This window comes from Passer montanus, unplaced genomic scaffold (assembly GCF_014805655.1).
Source record: "Passer montanus isolate IOZ18808 unplaced genomic scaffold, ASM1480565v1 scaffold59, whole genome shotgun sequence".
NCBI lineage: Eukaryota > Metazoa > Chordata > Aves > Passeriformes > Passeridae > Passer > Passer montanus.
The window spans coordinates 550092-571107 of NW_024370926.1; the positions used below are offsets into that span (position 1 = coordinate 550092).

The 21016-nt window shown below is 65.1% G+C and overlaps 1 protein-coding gene across 1 annotated transcript; it reads right to left on the reverse strand.

Moving 5' to 3' along the window:
* Nucleotides 1-7243: 7243 nt before the first annotated feature.
* On the reverse strand, nucleotides 7244-14994 carry CSPG5 (chondroitin sulfate proteoglycan 5). Its single transcript, XM_039726598.1, is given in 6 exon segments — nucleotides 7244-7701; nucleotides 10723-10795; nucleotides 11661-11849; nucleotides 13369-13548; nucleotides 13550-14420; nucleotides 14525-14994. Coding segments are annotated over 6 exon segments (1584 nt in total). The 5' UTR covers nucleotides 14634-14994; the 3' UTR covers nucleotides 7244-7539.
* Between the last annotated feature and the right edge of the window lie 6022 nt (nucleotides 14995-21016).

Sequence of the window (21016 nt, forward strand, 5' to 3'; positions counted from 1 at the left end):
CGGAGCAGCATCAGTTCCTGCCTCCCTCCTTTCCTTTCTCTTTCTACTGTTTGCCTGAGGCCAAATCTTCAGGATGGAGTTACTCTCACCTCGGGGTGTTCCTCATGCTGGAAGATTTCACAGGAGACTGATACAACTGGAAAATACAAGAAAAATAGAGGAAATTGATGTTTATTTTTCCCCATTTCAAATCTCACTTTTTTCCTTGCTTGTATCCGCATAAACAAATGTATCTCCGGTGAAAGGAGCAACTGCGAAAAATGCTGGCAAAAATGGTGAGGGCTGAGCTGCCAAACCCGCCCTGCACGCTCGGGCAGAGGGAGGGAAGGGCTGGGCTGACATTTCTGGTGGAAGCCAAGCAGGATCACCGAGCATGAGGCCGGAGGGACCCGAGAGGTCGCTGGCATGCAGCAGCACCTGCTGCCAGCAAAATCCGCTCAGCCCCAGCCCCCCCGGCAGATGTTTGTGCAGAAAGCCGGGCAGCCGCGGCTCCACAGCCTCTGCTGGCAGTTCCTCCCAGCCCCCTCATTCCCCCTCCACACCCCGTGTCACCCGGGCTTCCTCGGCTGGCTTTATCCGTGCTGCTTTTGCTGATTGCTGCTGGCAGTGGAGAACAACCCACTGCCTTCCCAAAGCAGGGGAAAGACAGGAAAACAAACCGCTTTGGACGGAGTTTTCAGCTCACCTTTAAAACTCACTTCACCATTTCGAAGCCAAGCACCACTGGCTCTCCAGAGGGGATCTCCAGGCCCTTCCACAGGAGAATCCCTGGGAAATGAGCTGAATCCAGCAGCAAAGCTGTCCCAGCATGGGTTCCTCTGCTGTCTGGGCAGTGAGCAGAGTGGGATTGAGGATGGCTGAGAGCCAAGGGGATCAGACCAGCAGGGAAATCACTGTCCCCTCTCCCAGAGCCAGGCTGGGCTCCCTAAAGCCCCCTGCCAGCTCCTCTGTGCCTCCTCATCCCTCCCTCTCCTTGCCTCTTTGGCCACCCCTTTCCTCATTCTGCCCCATGCTGCTTTTCCCCTCTGACCACGCTTTGCAGCGCTTCCATCTCCCCCTCCCTGCTCCTTTTTCCTGCCCTCTCCTCTTCCCACTGGTCCCAGTACAGCACTCAGCAGCCTGAGGACAACAGGCACCTTCGGAGATCCCTTCTCCCCCACACCTGGATCACCATGCTCAGCTGGAGTCTGGAAACTGCAAAAGTATCCCTGCATTTTCTCCCAAATCCTTCCTGAAATCTCCTCTTTTCCAGCAGAACCCCCCCAAGTCTGATGGTGCTGTCTGCCGTGGCAGCCAGTGTTGTCTCACTGCCTCCCCGTGCTCCTCAGCCCACCACATTGTCCCATCTGCTGTCTCTTGCCTCCGCGGGAAATTCTCAGCTCTGACACCAGAGCTGCATTTTCACGCTGCATTTTTGCAGCTCCCAGCAAAAGGTGATGGAGACTCCTGGGTGCTCCTGCAGGATGGCTGCAATTCCTTTAATAGATGCAAATTGCACACACAGACTGAACCACTGAGTGCTGGAGTGGGTTGGGTGGGAAGGACCTTAAAGTTCATCCCATTCCAGGGACACCTTCCACTGTCCCAGATTGCTCCAAAGCCCATCCAGCCTGGCCTTGGACACTGCCAGGGATCCAGGGCAGCCACAGCTCCTCTGAGCAGCTGTGCCAGGGCTGGGCAGGCCTTCCCATGAAGGGATTTGCCCAATATTCAGCCTGAACCATTGGCACAGCTTGAGGCTGCTCTCCCTTGCCCTGTCCCTGTTCCCTGGGCACAGAGCCTGGTCCCCTCCTGTCAGGGAGTTGTGGAGTCCTTCAGACACTGTTCCCATGTCTGCCTGGGCCTGCAGCTCTCCCCACTGCCCTCCACTCTTTCCTGGATCTCTTTTGTCCTGGATTTTCTCCCATGGCTTCCATCTTTCCTTACATGACCTGCCCCAAACTGGACCAGCTCGTGTAAACCCTCAGCCATCCCCTGTGCTACCAAACAGCTCCCAGGTGCCTTTAGCTCCTTTCCACCACAAGCTCCCAGGTGCCTTTAGCTGCTTTCCACCACAAGCTCCCAGGTGCCTTTAGCTGCTTTCCACCACAAGCTCCCAGGTGCTCTGGCTGGTTTGCACCACAAGCTCCCAGGTGCTCTGGCTGGTTTGCACCACAAGCTCCCAGGTGCTCTGGCTGGTTTGCACCACAAGCTCCCAGGTGCTCTGGCTGGTTTGCACCACAAGCTCCCAGGTGGCTCTGGCTGGTTTTCTAAGCACCCCAGGATGAGGCTCTGAGAGTCAGAAGCAGTCTGGGTGTGCTGCTCAATATTCCCATTTTTGCAGTGGCCGCTCTCTCGGTGGCAGCACAGCACCTCCTTGTTGTGGTGGGCATCTGCTGGCAGTTGGCACCTCTAAAGGCTGGGGGTTTAAGAGGTTTTAAAACAAGCCAGTGATCCCATTGAGTCCCCAGCCTCCTTTGCCAGCCGCCTTCCTCCTTGCCTGGGTCCAGACCAACACTCCCTTGCTCATTCTCCTCCTGCTGATGGAGCCTTTTCTTCTTCTCCTTAATGATTCCTCCCTATTTCCATCTCAATTTGGCCTTTCTGATGTCTTCCCACATGCTTACGCTCCCCTTGTAACTGTCCTTAGTAATTTGACCTAGTTCCCACTTGCCATAAACCTTTTTTCTGGAGCCTGAGGTCAGCGAGGAGCTTGTGGTGCAGCCAGGCTGGTTCCTGCTCCGTTTCCTGTTGGGGTGGCTCCTGTGTGTGCTGCTCGCAGCGTTCCTTTGAAGCCCCGCCAGCTTCCTTCACTCCTTTCACTTCCAAACCTGCCTCCCCCAGATCCTGCTTCCCACTCCTGCAAACGTCTCGGCCTCCCTTGTCTTTGCTTTTCCCTTTTCTCCGTGAGGGGTGTGAGCTTGGCTGCACCTCGCTCAGCCTTGGCCCCTTTTCCTGCTGCCTCTGTGTTCCCAGGCAGCCTGTGGCGCTGGTGGCTGGCCGTGCCCGCTCTGCCCCCCTCCCAGTGGCACCAGTGGCACCAGTGACACAGAGCAGCCGTGTGCCCAGAGCCAGCCCAGCCCTCGCTGCCGTCAGCGGGCGCTGCCCAGCCCCTCGTTCCCACACTGGGCATTTCCCAGCTCACGAAGTTAAGAGGATTTTGCTTCTCTCCTCTCTTTAAAGCCAGCACGGAGTGGCTTTAGTGCTGGAGTGGCTCCCTGTCACAGCCAGGCTGTGGGTAATGAGGGATTGGTGCTTCCCAGCAGCAGACACTGGGATCTGGTGCTTTTGGCTGCACAAACGCCAGTTCCAGCCCCTGCCAGCCAGGAGGCAGCCCAGCACTGCTGGGAGCACTGGGATGTCACCAGAGCTTCTCCCAGGACCCGTCCCCTCCCAGACCTCTGGCTCACTGGGAAGCATCCCGGGTTCCCCACAACGCTCCTGTGCTGGGCCCAGCAGAGCTGCTCCCAGAGATGGTCAGGAGGGTTTGGGAACAGCTCCTCAAGGCTGACCCTGCTTCCCCTGGGAGCTGGGACAGCAGGGACGTGCCACCACTGTGGCTGAGTGGGACTGGAGCCACCGTGAGCAGAGCCAGGCTGTGCCGGGGTGGAGGATGGGGCACAGAGGCACCAGGCAAGGGAAGGGACACAGCCTGCCCCATCTTCCAAAAACTCACCACAGAAAAGGGTGTGGGGGCAGCCTCAGGCAGGGAAATGTCCTCAGAGGTGTCTAGAAGGGGACGAGGGACAGACATGGCACTGCCAGCTCCTGGCACCGGGGAGGGGCAGACCAGCCTGTGATCCCAGGGGAGCAATGAAGGCATCAGGCAGAGTTTGGGGTGTGTGGGGCTGGCGGGGACCACCGAGCTGCTGCCAGCTCCCTCTGCAGCCCTTCATGCTCTGAGCAGCACGGTGATGGGGACACTGGGCTGGGGCACAGGTTGGGTGGGTGAGCTGGGACTTGTGGCCACTGAGGGCTCAGCCAGTGATGGGGACTCAGCTGGTGAGTCTGGGCTCAGACCATGAACGTGGGCTCAGACCATGAGTGTGGGCTCAGACCATGAATGTGGGCTCTTGGTGGGTGAATCTGGACTCAGACCATGAATGTGGGCTCTGGGATGATGAATGTGGGCTCAGACCATGAACGTGGGCTCTTGGTGGGTGAATGGGGACCCTGGGCTGGGAACTGGGGCTAGTGTGGTGGATCAGGACTCCCCCAATGAATCCCACTCCGGATATTTTGTCGCAGGCAGCCGGAGCCTGTCAAGGGAAGAAAGGCTCCTTGTCTCGGGGTCGTGGCTCTGCTCCTGTTATGTGTCTGGGAGAGAAAAGAGGACGGCAGAGGGGAGGACAGGCCACTGCCGATGCCAGCTCCCTTCCCGCAGCCCGTGCCAGCCCTTGCTGCCCACAATGGGCCCATCTCCCCTCCCAGCAAATCAGCCAAGCATTGAAATTTAATAGCTCTGGCCTCCCTGCGTCCCATGGTCAGGCCTGTGATTAAAGCCCGCGTGTTGCTTTGCTGCTGGAGGCAAATTCCTCTGCAGGGCCGGAGAAAGCAGCCCCAAGCACGGTGCCTGCTCCTCTCCCTGTCCCGTGTCTGACCCACGGGAGCCCTGGGATAACCCGGCCATCCCTCCCTGCCTGCTGCTCCCTCCTGGGCCACAGGAACGGGAGAGAGCCACGGGCTGGGCACAGGGAGGCACAGCAGGGACACTGAGGCAGGTGAGTGGGCTCTGGGGGACTGGGAACAGCCCGGGGAGTGATGGGGTCAGAGCAATGCCCCAGGGCTGGGGGACAGGGGGACAAAACCGCAGTGCTCCCAGGCTGGGCATGAGCAGGAGCATCCTTAACCTGCTGCAATCCTTGTGACCCACCTTGGTCCTGATCCAGTGAACCCCCACAGCCCCTGGGGGCGAGCACGGCTGCCAAGGGTGGCTCCCGGACCCAGGCTCCTCTGGGTCATCCCTCACGACAGGGAGCTGAGGAGCCACTGCCTGGCTCCGTGGAGGGCACTGTCCCACCACTGACCCCGGCCACGCTGGGCTCCTGGGGGGGACAAACTCAGGTGGAGAGGGAATGTGGGCACTGCTCCAAGGTGGGCACCTCTGCGAGGCGGGTCCAGGATGGATGGGCTGTGCCAGGCTTGAGGGTCTGTGCCGTGTCACCACTGTGCACAAAGTGCTGTGCCACTGTCACCTGCACAGTGCCACCATCCACGCTGGGTGTGCTGTGCCAGTGCCACCTGCACAGTGCCACCATCCACGCTGGGTGTGCTGTGCCAGTGCCACCTGCACAGTGCCACCATCCACGCTGGGTGTGCTGTGCCAGCCTCACCTGCACAGTGCCACCATCCACGGTGGGTGTGCTGTGCCAGCCTCACCTGCACAGTGCCACCATCCACGCTGGGTGTGCTGTGCTGGGGTGGAGGGGCTGTGCTGTGTCACCCTCACCTCCACGGTGGCGCTGGCCCCAGTGTGCTGTGCCAGCCTCACCTCCACACGGTGACACTTGGTGACACCCTGGCCAGTGTGTCCCCAGGCAGTGTCTGGCTGGACAGACCCACAGGCGCCGTGAGGGAGGATCCCAGTGAGGAGCAGACGGATTCCAGATCCCACCAGGCCTGGCTGGGCTCTCTCCTGGGCTGCCCACCCCCCTCCATGTGTCCCTGCATCCCCCCTTGGGGGTGGCCCTCCCCATCCTGCCGTGCCCCTTGCGTGCTCTGCCCTGCCTCACCCCTCCGGGATTCCCAGTCCCCTCTAACATCCCAGTCCTCACGCAGCCATTTCCTCTCCTCATTCCGAGCACAGATGCCCATCTGTGCCCGTCCTGTCTCAGCGATGCCCATCCCACGGGAAGCTTACACCCAGGCTCTGCCCGTGCCAGGACATCCCACCATCCTCGGGGTTTGCTCAGACATCAGCATCCCCTCTCTGCTCCCCCTGCACACCCCTCTCCCCATCCCACCCTCTTCACTGCCGTGTCCACGTCCCCAGTGCTTTATGCACGGCTTGACCTGTCCTGGAGCTCCGTGCTGGGAGGGATGGCAAAGCCCAAACCCGCCGTGCAGGGTGGCTGCAGCGTGGCAGGGCGATGGAAATGCTGCAGCCAGGGGGAGATCTGAGGATTCCACACTGGTGAGCTGCTCACTGTCCCCGCCGGGATCGGCTGCTGGCTCCCACCACCGCCCCTCCGTTCCTAATCTCCCGAGTGAGCCGAGAATTAATTATTAATTAATGATTCGGCAGCTCCCAGGATGCCTCGGGAACATCCGATCTGTGCAGAGCTGCGGCTTTGGCTGCCCCTGCCCCGGGAGAGAGCCGGCTGCACCCCGAGGTGCTGCACCCTTAACGCTGTGGTGATGAACCCTTAACACTGTCTGATGATGGAACCCTTAACCCATGTGGTGATGGAACCCTTAATTCTGTGTGGTGATGAACCTTTAATGCCATGAGGTGATGGAAACCTTAGTGTGGTGATAAAACCCTTAACCCCATGTGGTGATGGAACCCTTAATGCCATGCGGTGATGAACCCATAACACCATGTGGTGATGAACCCTTAACTCTGTGGTGATCAATGTCTTCGTGTCCTCTCTCCAGGGAACCCGGAGTTGGCACGTGGGTGAATCCGTCTCCAGAAGAAATCGGTTCCTGCTGGAAGCAGCCAGAGCCACGAGGGGAGGGTGGTGGGAGTGCTGGGGAGAGCCCTGTGCCACGCTGGATGCCAGGGGACAGCGACAGGGCCAGCCTGACCTTGCCAAAGCCACTGGCACAGTGGCACCGGTTCTCCTGCACACAGATGGAAACTGGGAGCTGGGGGTGATAACTGGGGCGTTTCACCCCAAATCCCACCCTGGGCAGCTCCACTGAAGGAGCTGTTGGAGCAGGAGTGGCTGGGAGCCGTCACCCTGTGTGCAGGGGGACCTTGTGGGGACAGGGAAGGAGCAAACCCTGGAGCAGCCCAGGCACCTCCAGCAGACATCCCGGGGTGTCCTAACGGCTCCCAGGTGTGTCCAGGGTGGCAGGATGTGCTGCACCCCTGGCCTGGCAGAGGCAGGAGAGGGTGACAAGGGGGTATAGGCACCCACCACCCCCGGGTGACGCTCACATGGGACCCTGTGGAAGCAGGGGCTGTGTCCCTGTCATGAATGGCCACGCTGGGAGATCGTAGGCACTGGCAAGAGGCTTAACTTTAAAAAAAAAAAAAAGGGGGAAAAAAAAAAAAAAAAATTTTAAAAAAAAAAAACCTTTTTTTTTTTTTAAAATTTTTCTTTTTTTTTTTTTCCTCCTTTTTTGTTGTTTTTCCCTGTATTTCAAAAAAAGTGGGGCAAAAAGTACAAAAAAAGTCAGTTGCGGGACGGCAAAGGTTTAGAAACCACAGCGCGGAACAAACCCAAGCGAGAAACACGGAGCACGAACCAAACACCCCCACGACACGGCCGAATGATCACCGGGATTTTTGTTTTCCTCAGTACAAAACACACCAAAGCATGCCAGGGAGCGGGAGGGGCGCGGGGCGGGGGCGCGGCTGCGGCGGGGGGAGCCCGGCCCCGGCGCCGCCGCTCACGCCAGCTTGTTCTGCAGGCAGTTGAGCTCCCCCGCGTCCTGCTCCCCCTTGCCGCCTTCGTGCTTGGGCGACGTCGAGTTGTGGATGTTGAAGGGCTCCTCGTCCTTCAGGCAGGACTTCAGCGAGTCCTGCAGCTTGTGCGGGGCGCTGGGGTCGTCCTGCGGGAGACACGGGGGTCAGGGCAGGGCCGGGATGGGGCGGGACCCACTGGGGGCACCCACGTCCCACTGACCACTGGGGGGACAAATGTCCCCTCCCAGCTCAGACGGGGTGACCTCGCAGCGGAGGGACAGGGTGCGACCCTCCCGCGGTGCCAGCACAGCCTCCCCAGCTCGGGAGCTGTGCCAGCCTCGGGGCCCGCGCCAGCCGCGGAGCATCCCCGGCCACCGCCCACGGTCCCGCCCGACTCCCGTTCCCAGCCCGGCGACAAGCAGGCAGTCCCGGCGGCGCTTGGCAGGAGCCCAGAGGGGCTGGCTTTATTGCGGTTCCTCAGCGTACAGCCGCTGCCCCCGCCGCTGGCACAGCCGGGCACGCCTCTTCCCGAGCTGCCCCCGCTGCAGCATCCTCCCGCGGCCCGAGCAGCGGCACCGGGCACCGGGCACCGGGCTCCGGCTGTGCCCGCACGGTCCCGCTGCTGGGCAGCAGGAGCCCGGGCCCGGTGCCCCCGGTGCCACGCGGAGAGCGGCAGACGGACGGGGACAGCCAAGGGCCGGCGTCACACGGAGACAGGGCTCTCCTCTCCCGGGCAGTGGTTCCCGGCCAGTCCGGAGCTGGCGCCGTCGGCTGCAGATCCCCACAAACCCCTTCCCGGGGGGCTGACCCCTCCTCATCCTCAGAGTGCTGCTGCGTCCCGGGCACCGCGTGCCGAGCCCTCCAGCTCCGGAGGGGACGGGGGATGTGTCAGCGCCCGGCGACACGCCGGGGAGCGGCCCCGAGCCCATCCCGGGGTTCATCCTGTCGGCAGCGGGGGCGAGCCGGCCCCGGAGCCTCCTGCCAGGGCGGCCGGGCCGCGCCGGCGCTACGGCTGCTAAAGGCGCTCGGAAGACGGGGAACAGCGGCCGTGGGTAGGGGCAGCCTAAAGGGACCTACGCTCCTCCTCCGGCTCCGCAAAGCCCTTGGCTTCTCTCTGTCCGAGTCGAAAGACAGCGCGTTGGAGGGGATCCTGGGGATGCCGGGGGTGCCCATGCACGGCAGCAGCCCGCAGCGTCTCATCCTCCAGCAGCCGCAGCCATCCGCGGCTCCTGCCCGGCCACGCCGCAGCCAGGGAGCATCGCCTGTCCCGGCTGTGCCCTCCCTGGGCATCGGGCACTGCCACCCTGCCACCCCCACATGGAGCCAAAGCCATGGGGAGCTCGGGATGGGCAGGAGGGGCCGGAGAAGGGACAGGGGGTGACACTGCCCCCCTACCTGGCCTAGGTCCAGTTTAGGTCAGGGGGGAGCCGGCAGCGAGGGGACAGAGCTGTGACCAGGGCAGGATGGGGACAGGAGGGCAGCAGAGCTGTGAGCAGGGCAGGATGGGGACAGGAGGGCAGCGCGGGGATCACGGAGGGTTCAGAGGTCACCAGACGGAGGGACAAGGATGGGATACACAGGGACAGGGGGACACACAGCTCCTTACGTTGGGGTGGGAGCCCTCGGCGATGGTGGACAGGGAGAAGTTGTCGTTGTGCAGCTCGGACGGGGTGCGGTATCTGCGGGGTCAGGAGAGCAGGGCTCAGAGCAGCACCCCACACAGCGTTTTGGGGGGACCCTGGTTCTGGGGGGGAACTGCTCCCAGCACTGGAGGTCTGCAGGGGTGTCACCAGGGATGGAAGTCTGGGCTGAATACCCCAGATCTCAGGGCTTTGGGGGGACACATCCTCCCTAATCTGGGGCTTTGGGGTTCTGTACCCCGGCTCTGAGGATTTGGGGAGCTAAATGCCTCCACGTCTGGGGCCCTGGGGACTTAGTATGCCCAGAGATGGAGGTCTGCGGGCTCCAATGTCCTGAACTCCAAAGGTTTGGGGACTAAATGTCCCCAGGGACGGAGCTGGGGCTAAAGGAGCCCAGCGTGACATTTTGGGGGGCTCGGTGCCCCCAGCTCTGGGCTTTTGGGGTAGCTGGGCTCTGGGCCGGAGAGCAGGAAGGGCAGCCCGGGGCAGGGCTGGAGAGGGAGACCCGGGAGCTGGCACGGAGCCTCCCTGCTAATTACACTTGGCATTTCCAAACACTAATTAACAGCTCATTAGGGACCGGGCTGGGAAGGCTCCATCCTCCCCGCTCCGGGAGCCGGCCAGCAGCGGCTGGGGGGCACCGTGTGCCGAGCCCTCCAGCTCCGGAGGGGACGGGGGATGTGTCAGCGCCCGGCGACACGCCGGGGAGCGGCCCCGAGCCCATCCCGGGGTTCATCCTGTCGGCAGCGGGGGCGAGCCGGCCCCGGAGCCTCCTGCCAGGGCGGCCGGGCCGCGCCGGCGCTACGGCTGCTAAAGGCGCTCGGAAGACGGGGAACAGCGGCCGTGGGTAGGGGCAGCCTAAAGGGACCTACGCTCCTCCTCCGGCTCCGCAAAGCCCTTGGCTTCTCTCTGTCCGAGTCGAAAGACAGCGCGTTGGAGGGGATCCTGGGGATGCCGGGGGTGCCCATGCACGGCAGCAGCCCGCAGCGTCTCATCCTCCAGCAGCCGCAGCCATCCGCGGCTCCTGCCCGGCCACGCCGCAGCCAGGGAGCATCGCCTGTCCCGGCTGTGCCCTCCCTGGGCATCGGGCACTGCCACCCTGCCACCCCCACACGGAGCATCGTCTGCCCCGGCTGTGCCCTCCCTGGGCACCGGGCACTGCCACCCCCACACGGAGCATCGCCTGTCCCGGCTGTGCCCTCCCTGGGCATCGGGCACTGCCACCCTGCCACCCCCACATGGAGCCAAAGCCATGGGGAGCTCGGGATGGGCAGGAGGGGCCGGAGAAGGGACAGGGGGTGACACTGCCCCCCTACCTGGCCTAGGTCCAGTTTAGGTCAGGGGGGAGCCGGCAGCGAGGGGACAGAGCTGTGAGCAGGGCAGGATGGGGACAGGAGGGCAGCAGAGCTGTGAGCAGGGCAGGATGGGGACAGGAGGGCAGCGCGGGGATCACGGAGGGTTCAGAGGTCACCAGACGGAGGGACAAGGATGGGATACACAGGGACAGGGGGACACACAGCTCCTTACGTTGGGGTGGGAGCCCTCGGCGATGGTGGACAGGGAGAAGTTGTCGTTGTGCAGCTCGGACGGGGTGCGGTATCTGCGGGGTCAGGAGAGCAGGGCTCAGAGCAGCACCCCACACAGCGTTTTGGGGGGACCCTGGTTCTGGGGGGGAACTGCTCCCAGCACTGGAGGTCTGCAGGGGTGTCACCAGGGATGGAAGTCTGGGCTGAATACCCCAGATCTCAGGGCTTTGGGGGGACACATCCTCCCTAATCTGGGGCTTTGGGGTTCTGTACCCCGGCTCTGAGGATTTGGGGAGCTAAATGCCTCCACGTCTGGGGCCCTGGGGACTTAGTATGCCCAGAGATGGAGGTCTGCGGGCTCCAATGTCCTGAACTCCGAAGGTTTGGGGACTAAATGTCCCCAGGGACGGAGCTGGGGCTAAAGGAGCCCAGCGTGACATTTTGGGGGGCTCGGTGCCCCCAGCTCTGGGCTTTTGGGGTAGCTGGGCTCTGGGCCGGAGAGCGGGAAGGGCAGCCCGGGGCAGGGCTGGAGAGGGAGACCCGGGAGCTGGCACGGAGCCTCCCTGCTAATTACACTTGGCATTTCCAAACACTAATTAACAGCTCATTAGGGACCGGGCTGGGAAGGCTCCATCCTCCCCGCTCCGGGAGCCGGCCAGCAGCGGCTGGGGCGGGGGGGGTGACCCCAAACCCTTCCTTGTCACCCCCCGGCCCCGTCCCCGGCCGGAGCGTCCCCGATGGCCGCCCAGCCGGTGTCCCAGCTCCCAGCGAAGCAGATTAACCAGTCAGGAGCAGCTTTAAGGGATTAAGCACGGAGCAGGAGCCACCGCCACCGGCAGCCTTGCCACCCACCGTCCCCGCGTCCCCGGCGGCACCGGGGGTCCCGGGCAGGCCAGCAGCAGGGCTGGCAGCAGCAGGGCCGGGGGTGCTGGCACTCACTTGGTCTTGCGCAGTTTGCTGTTCTCCGTCTTGAGCAGGTAGAGCTTCTTGGCGAAGAACACGGTGAGCATGAAGAGCAGCAGCACCACGAGCGCGGCCGAGCCCACGGCCACGCACATCACCTGGAAGTCGGTGACGATGGACTCGCAGCGTGTGCCCTTGTGCCACGTGTAGTCCTGCGTGTTGCACCTGCCGGGGGACGCGGTCAGAGGCACCCCCCGCCCCAAAACGCCTCCCCCCCGCCCCAAAACGCGCCCGGAGCATCCCCGGGGGATGCGGTGTGTGCACCTGCGGGGGTTACGGGTGTCCGAGGGGGATGGGACGAGGGGTGACACCCGAGGGGGGTGACACTGAGTGAGATGGGGACACTGGGGCACGCCGGGGTCTCGCAGACGGTGCCGGGAGCGGGGAGGGGTCCCCGCGGCCCCCGGGCCGGTGGGCTCGGTGCCAGGCGCTGGGCACATCCCGGAGCGTGCGGCACAGCCGGCGCGGCCTCCCGGAGCAATCTGCCGGGGCCGATTAGCGCGGCCGCCCCGCAGCCCCGGGCCTGACCTAATTCCTGGGCAGCCGCCGCCCGGGGGCAGGGAAACCCCCCTGCGTCCCGGGGGAGGGGGCTGCGGGCACGGGGAACGGGGGGCCCAGGGGCTGGGAAGGTCCGAATGGAATGAAAAAGGATGGAAAAACTGGGAACGGGGTGTCAGGGGCATGGAGAGCCCAGGGATGGAGCAGGGAGGATGGAGAGCCCAGGGATGGAGCACAGAGAATGGAAAGCCTTGGGATGAGGCTCATGGAGGATGGAGAGCCCACGGATGGAGCACAGAGAACAGAGGGCCCAGGGATGAAGCTCATGGAGGATGGAGAGCCTGGGACTGGAGTGTGTGGGGAGGGAGACTCCAAGGATGGGGTGCATGGAGAGATGGGGAGTGGGGTAACAATGGATGGAAACACTGAGAACGCCAGGCTGGGAGGATGGAGAGCCCAGGGATGGGGCAGAGGGAATGGAGAGCCCAGGAATGAAGTGTTTGGGGTGAGACAGACCAGGAATGGGCTGAAAGGGGTGGAGATGCCAGGAATGGGCTGCAGGGAGATGGCAGCACTGGGAAGAGCGTGCATGGGTGGTGGAGAGCCCAGGGATGGGTACAGGGGGCTGAGGAGCCCAGGGATGGGTACAGGGGGATGAGGGGCCCAGGGATGGGTACAGGGGGATGAGGAGCCCAGGGATGGGATGCATGGAGTAGGGAGAGACTGGGAGTGGGGATGGGGGTGCACAAGGGCTGGAAGGACTGGGAATGGGATACACGGGACTGGAGACCCTGGGGATGGGGTGCAGGGGTAGGAACACTGGGCATGGGGTATGGGGGATGGAGAGCCTGGGGATGGGGTGCAGGAGATGGAGAACTCTGAAATGGGGTGCAGGGGATGGCGAGCCCAGGGATGGAGTGCAGGGGATGGACAACTCTGAAATGAGATGCAGGGGACAGTGAGTACCAGGATGGGGTGCAGGGGATGGAGTACAGAGGATGGTGAGCCCCAGGGGATGGTGAGCCCAGGGATGGGGTGCAGGGGATGGAGTGCAGGGGATGGTGAGCCCCAGAATGGGGTGCAGGGGATGGTGAGCCCAGGATGGGGTGCAGGGGATGGAGTACAGAGGTTGGTGAACCCCAGGATGGCGACCCCCACACCCCACCCTCGGGGCCCCGTCCCTTACCGGCAGAAGGCCCCGTGGCTCTCCACCAGGTAGCACTGGCCGCCGTTGTGGCAGTAGCTGGGGACGAGCTCGCAGAGCGAGCGGCAGGAGCTGTTGTGCCGCACGTAGCCGCTCCGGCACTCGGAGCCGTTGTCGGGCGGGCCCCGCTCGCCGGGCCGCGGCCAGGCCGTGGGGCTGCCCGCGCAGCCCGCCGTCCTCCTCCTCCTCTTCCTCCTCGTCCTCCAGCTCGTCCTCGTCGTCCCCGTCGGCGTAGAAGGAGGTGGTGGGGTAGAAATCGGCGTCGTCGAAGGGCGTGAAGTCGTCGTAGAGCTCGTGCAGGGCCCAGGGCGTGGCCGCCCCCTCGGGCTCCCGGCGCCGGCCGGCCCCGGGGGCACCCCCCAGTCCCTGGCCCCCCTCGAACAGGTCGTAGTAGTCGACGTCGATGATTTCCGAGCCCCCGCGCTCGGCGGGGGGCTGGGGCGGGCCCGTGGCGGCGGCGCCGGGCTCCTGCAGCCACGTCAGGTCGGTCCAGCCGCGGGCGCCCTGCGCCGGGGCCGGGCTGGACGGGGCGGCCCAGAGCTCCGGGGCACCCCCCGAGTCCCCCCCGGCGCCGGGCTCGCCCAGCACGGGGGTCCGCGGCTGGGATTCGGCAGAGTCGGTGGCGAGCCGGGGCCCGGGGGGGCTGGGCGGGGCGGCCGGGAGCCCCCCGAAGCCCCCCGGGCCGGGCGTGGGTCGGTCACCGCTGCCCGGCTCCTCGGGGCTGCCGAGCGCCCCCGGCACCGTGCCCCCGGCCCCGGGCCAGGTGACGGCTCGGGGGGGCACGGCGCTGGCCTCGCCCTCCCCGCCGCACCCCGGGCACCCCTCGGGCACGGCCGAAGGCTCCGTGGTGGCCGTGCCCCCCCCGGGGGGCTCTAGCTGGGGTCCTGCCGCCGCCCCCCCGGCGCTCGTGCTGTTGCTGGGTGCCCCCGGGGGGTCTCCACTCGCCAGGTCCCATTTCGGGGGGCTGCTCTCCAAAGAGCCCTCCCAGGCTCTCCCCTCGCCAGCGCTGGAGTTTTGGGGGGGCCACGCGGATGCTGGGAGGGGGCAAGGAGAGAAAGAGGTGTCAGAGGTGCCCCCGCAGCCCTGGGAGGAGCCTGGGGGGTCCAACAGGTCCCCACCTGCTCCACCTTGCACCCACCTGGATGCACGACAAGGAGCTGGGGGGCTGCACCCCGAATCCTTGAGCCTCTCCCGGAACTGATGGGGTGAACCCCAGAGATTCCCCCAGCTCCACAGGCCAACTCCATGACCCTCTCAGCACAGCCCCCCCAGCCCAAGCCTTCCCCGGGCCTGCCCCCTCAGGTGCCCTTCGAGGGGATCCATCCCCCTGCAGAGGCATCCAGTTCTCCCCCAAATGGATCCAGCCCCGCTGCAAGGGGAGCCAGCCCTCCCCAGAAGAAATCAACCCCCCATAAGGGGATCCAGCCCCCCCAGGCAGATCCAGCCCTCCTGGGGTTCCTGTGAGTGCACTCCATACACACAACGGGTCCAGCTCTGCTGGGGGATCCAGCCCTGCTCCCCTCCCCAGCTCTGCTGGGGGATCCAGCCCCCTGTGGTGGGATCCAGCCCCCTGTGATGGGCTCCAGCCCCCTGTGAAGGGCTCCAGCCCCCTGTGGTGGGATCCAGCCCCCTGTGGTGGGATCCAGCCCCCTTTGAAGGGATCCAGCCCCCTGTCAAGGGCTCCAGCCCCCTGTCAAGGGCTCCAGCCCCCTGTGATGGGCTCCAGCCCCCTGTCAAGGGCTCCAGCCCCCTGTGATGGGCTCCAGCCCCCTGTGGTGGGATCCAGCCCCCTTTGAAGGGATCCAGCCCCCTGTGAAGGGCTCCAGCCCCCTGTGAAGGGATCCAGCCCCCTGTGAAGGGCTCCAGCCCCCTGTGAAGGGCTGCAGCCCCTCGGCTGCTGCGGCTGCCGCCGCTGCACACAACGGGAGCAGCCCCTGCGGCGGGATCGGCCCCTCTGCAATGGAACCCGGCCCCTTCCCTTCCCTTGCGAGGGGATCAGCCCCCTGTGCTCCTGCGGCTGCATCCGGACACACGGCACGATCCAGCCCTGCCCAGCCGGGATCCAGCCCCTGCAAGCGGATCCAGCCCTCCCCCGGTTCCTGCGAGCGCGCCCCACACAGACCCAGATCCCGCCCCTGCAAGGGGATCCAGCCCTTCCCAGGGGCGTCCAGCTCCCCCTGCAATGGAATCCGGCCCCTTCCAGGGGGATCCACCCCGCTCCGGCCCCTGCGAGTGCCCCCCATAATCCCGGGAGGATCCAGCCCCTGCAGGGGAATCCGCTCCCTCCTGCTCGGGGCTCCAGCCCTTCCCCGGCTCCTGCAGATGCTCCCCCTGCCCGCACGGGGATCCTGCCGCAAGGGACCCGGCCCCGCCAGGGGATCCCGCCCGCCCTGCGAGGGGATCCGGCCCCGGCACCGGGATCCAGCCCCGCTCCAAGGGGATCCAGCCCCGCTCCAAGGGGATCCAGCCCTGCTCCAAGGGGATCCAGCCCCGGCACGGGGATCCAGCCCCGGCACTGGGATCCAGTCCCGGCACCGGGATCCAGCCCTGCCAAGGGGATCCAGCCCTGCTCCAAGGGGATCCAGCCCCACGCTCGGGATCCGGCCCCGCCAAGGGGACCCAGCCCCTCCCCGGCTCCTGCAGTGCCCCCCCCCTAAAGGGGATCCAGCCCCCCGCAGCAGGATCAACAGCATCCCCCGCAGCGGACCCAGCCCCCGCCCGGGGATCCAGCCCGGCGAGGGGATCCCCCCGCAGCCCGCAGCCCCCCCGGGATCCCCCGCACGGGCACGGGCACGGCACCCCCCCGGCACCCCGCGGGCAGAGCCGGGGGCGCATCCCGGGACCCCCGGCAGCGGGGAAGGCACAGCCGGGACCCCGGGATCGGGGGCACACATCCCGGTACCCCGGGATCGGGGGCACACATCCCGGTACCCCGGTGTGGGGGGCACACAGCCCGGTACCCCGGTGTGGGGGGCACACAGCCCGGTACCCCGGGATGGGGAGCACACAGCCCGGTACCCCCGGGATCGGGGGCACACATCCCGGTACCCCCGGGATCGGGGGCACACATCCCGGTACCCCCGGGATCGGGGGCACACAGCCCGGTACCCCGGGATCGGCAGAGGGGGACACCGGGGGGCACACCCCGACAGCCCCCAGCACATCCTTGCTCCCCCAGCCCGGGTATCCTCGGGGGCACCGGGGGGCACATCCCGGCACCAGCATCCTGGGGCAGGGGGCACAGAGGGCACGTCCTGGCACCCCCAGCAGAGGGGGAACCCATCCCGGACCCCCGCGAGCCGGCATCCCTCTCTGACCCCCCAAACTGCCCCTGCAAGGGGCGGGGACCCCCTGGCACCGGCACCGGGACCCCCTCCCAGCATTCCCAGCCGGTTTGGGGGACCCACACCCCACTCGGGGGCACTGCGGGGCTGTGCCCCCCCAGCAGAGCCCCCAGTGAGGGGTTGGACCCTCTCTGCCCCAGCCTGGGCGCCCCAGGGCGCTGGCATTGCCTGCCGGTGCCAGACTGCTCCAGCTGCCACCACGGCCACCTCTGTCACAGTGGCGTGTCCCCGCGGGCACCGCGGGCACCATGGGCAGGGGGCAGGGGGCTGCTCCAGGCCCCGGCCCAGCACCCGGACGGAGCCGGGAAGAGCCGGGAGAGGAGAAGGCTCCGAGCTGCCCGGCCTGGCAGCGGCCACCGGGACCCCCCGGGTCCCCTCGCAGGGCGGGGGTGCCGGGGCAGCAGCGGGCACAGCCCGGGGGCCCTGGGGCTCAGCCCGGGCCCGGCGCAGGGAGAGCGGCCGCTCCGGGGCCGTGCCGGCACCGCTGGCTCCATGGAGACCTGCCAAGGTCACCGAGCGTCCTTGGGCACCTCCACCTGCAGCGCAGGGATGTGGCCGTGGTGGCTGCTCCACTGCCCGCAGCCCGCCTCGGGGTTCCACATCCTGCGTCCCAAATTCTGCCCTGTGCATCCCAAATCCTGGCTGGGCATCCCAAATCCTGGGCTGTGCATCCCAAATCCTGCCTGTGCATCCCAAATCCTGGGCTGGGCATCCCAAATCCTGGGCTGTGCATCCCAAATCCTGCCCTGTGCATCCCAAATCCTGCCCTGTGCATCCCAAATCCTGGGCTGTGCATCCCAAATCCTGCCTGTGCATCCCAAATCCTGCTTGGGCATCCCACATCCTAGGCTGGGCATCCTAAATCCTGCCCTGTGCATCCCAAATCCTGCCTGTGCATCCCAAATCCTGGGCTGGGCATCCTAAATCCTGCCTGGGCATCCCAAATCCTGCCTGTGCATCCCAAATCCTGCCTGTGCATCCCAAATCCTGGGCTGGGCATCCCACATCCTGGGCTGGGCATCCTAAATCCTGCCCTGTGCATCCCAAATCCTGCCCTGTGCATCCCAAATCCTGCCTGTGCATCCCAAATCCTGCCTGTGCATCCCAAATCCTGGGCTGGGCATCCTAAATCCTGCCTGGGCATCCCAAATCCTGCCTGTGCATCCCAAATCCTGGGCTGGGCATCCCATATCCCAAACCCTGCATCGCATATCCCAAATCTCACATCCCATATCCCAAATCTCACATCCCATATCCCAAATCTCACATCCCAAACCCTGCATCCCACCTCGGGTGTCCCTCATCAGACATCCCTTACCCCACCTCCCACACCAGTGCAGGATGCTGGGGTGGTGCCGGGGGCTCCCAGGGGACCCCATTCCAGTGCCCCCAGTCCTCCCGGTGTCCCCCGCCCCCCGGGCCGGGCTGGGGCCGGGGTCCCCTCCCAGCAGCGCTCGTGGCCGCGCTCCGCGCTGGGAACAAGCCCCGCTCTGTCCCTGACGGGGCCGAGGGGCTGCACCTGCTTAGCATTCCCCGGGCCTCCGGGCATGGATGCGTTTCCAAGGGGACGGACGGACAGGGGGACACGGCCCTGGCAGCTGGGAACGGCCGGGAGGGGCTGGGAAGGGGCTGGGAGCTGGGATGGGACTGGGATGGAGCTGGGATGGGGCTGGGATGGGACTGGGATGGAGCTGGGATGGGGCTGGGATGGGGCCGGGATGGGGCCGGGATGGGGCTGGGATGGGACTGGGATGGAGCTGGGATGTGGCTGGGATGGGACTGGGATGGGGCTGGATGTCACTGGGATGGAGGGTGGGATGGGGCTGGGATGGAGATGGAATGGGGCCAGCATCACCCCAGGGTTCAGAGCCCCACGAGGAGACACCCCCTGCTCCTGGGGACAAGAGGGTGTTGGCAGCCCCAGCCTGCCCAGGGGACGGGGCAGGGACATTCCCTGCAGCCCCACAGCTCTGGATCAGGGACCCCCACTGGGGTGGGCAGGAGGCCGAGGGTCTCAGCCCACCTGGGGCAGGGCTCACGGGGTGCTGTGCAGGCAGGAACACCCAGCTGGGACAATCCCAGAGCCCCCCTGTTCCTAGAGCCAGCACAGCCAGGGGCGAAGCGGGGCTGAGCCTTTCCACGCCCCTGCCCAAAGCCGGGAGCAGCCCAGCCCAGCCCAGCCCAGCAGGGGCTCAGAGCAAATCCCACCACGTTCCTACAAACCTGCCTTGGGCTGGGCTTCCTCAGCAGCAGAGGGTGGGATGGGGATGGCGGGACAGGCAGACAGACAGACAGACAGAGGGACAGCGATGGCTCTCCAGTCTCGAAGGAGAAATCCAGCACCAGCTCCCTCACTTGGGAAGAGCCAGCTGCTGATGCCAAGTCTGGGTTTTCCTGGGGGAATTACTCAGAATATTGAAGATGATTTAAAGGACAGAACTGCAGCCACCATTTGGGGCCCTTCCAGAGCCAATCCCTGAGCCTGTCCGTCCGTGCAGGGCTCTGGGGAGGGATCTCATCCCAATCCCTGCCCACGGCAGCACTGCGAGTGGAGTTTGCCCCTGGATCCTGGGGATCCCCAAAATCCCGAGGGAGGGGCTCTGCTGCCAGTGCTGCTCCTGCCAGTCTGGGCTCAGTCCCACCCTGGGGAGCCTCAGCTCTGTCCCCATCCCAGCTCATCCTGGCTGGCAGCTCCCGGGTCCCAGGGGCTGTGGGGCAGCCCCACACCAACACCTCCCTCCTCCCTCGGGCACCACTGGCTGCAGGTCCAGCTCGGGTTGTGATCCAGGATCCCGTGGGGATGGATGGACAGACAGACAGACAGAGGCCCAGGCTGGGCTGGGATCCCCACCTCCCCAGCTCCCTGCCCTCGGCTGAGCACCGGGAATCGCCTCATTCCTGTGTCCAGTGGTGATTCCCGGGGCATCCACACCCAGTGGATAACGGGGGGCATCTCCCCCAGCTTCTGCTCCTCCCGTTCCTCTCCCTGGGCTGCCTTTCCCTCCCCCTCAGCCGGGTACTGGAGAGGCTCAAATTCCCCTTTCCCCATATCTCTTCCATTCACAACACCGAAAAAGTGCAAAGAAAACGAAGAATTGGAGCAAAGAGCCAGGACTGAGGTCGGTGCTGCCTGCCCCTGGATCGTGAACCCTTCCCTGTCCCACCACGCCCTGGATGCTGAGCCTGAGCCCAGCTCAGCCAGGCGCGGCTTTAGGGACGGCTTTGTCCTTGGCTGGGGCTGGCACCGCCCGGGCTGGCTCCGAGGTGACTCCGATCCCTGGAGGATCCAGCAGCAGCAGCAGCAGCGACCTTCGGCCCCGCCGTGCTCGGCCCCGCACCCCGCGGGAGCAGCGCCCCCTCCCCGGCTCGGGCACGGCCCCGCTGCTCCCGACACCCGCCTGGCCAAAAATCACCCAAATTCAAAGTTCCCGGGGCAGGAGCAGTTTGGGATCGCAGGAGCAGTTTGGGATTGCAGGAGCAGTTCGGGGTTGCAGGAGCAGTTTGGGATCGCAGGAGCAGTTTGGGATCGCAGGAGCAGTTTGGGATCGCAGGAGCAGTTTGGGATCGCAGGAGCAGTTTGGGATCGCAGGAGCAGTTTGGGATCGCAGGAGCAGTTTGGGATCGCAGGAGCAGTTTGGGATCGCAGGAGCAGTTTGGGATCGCAGGAGCAGTTTGGGATCGCAGGAGCAGTTTGGGATCGCAGGAGCAGTTTGGGATCGCAGGAGCAGTTTGGGATCGCAGGAGCAGTTTGGGATCGCAGGAGCAGTTTGGGATCGCAGGAGCCCCGTTTGGGAAAGGAGGCTGGAGCCACAGGAATACACAGATCCACAACCTCTGCGTGTCCTGGAGCCAGGATCTCCCCAGAAATCCCGTCCTGACCTGCCCATGGTGTGCACTTGGCCTGCAGAGGCAGAGCTGGGCAGGGTCCCTGTCTGAGCCCCCGGCTCCTGCTCTCCCGGCCATTCCCGGGCCACATTCCCCTGGGGCTGCAGAGGGAAAAGGTGGGAAATGTTTGATAATCCCCTGTCACAGCTCTGAGCTGCAAGGAGCAGGGAGAGCCCTGAATAAAGCAAGGCTGAGCTTTGGGGAGAGGAGCTGGCAGGGAACCCTGCATCCCAGGATGGAGCTGTGCATCCCAGGGATGGAGCTGTGCATCCCAGGAGGGAGCTGTGCATCCCAGGGATGGAGCTGTGCATCCCAGGATGGAGCTGTGCATCCCAGGGATGGAGCTGTACATCCCAGGAGGGAGCTGTGCATCCCAGGGATGGAGCTGTGCATCCCAGGGA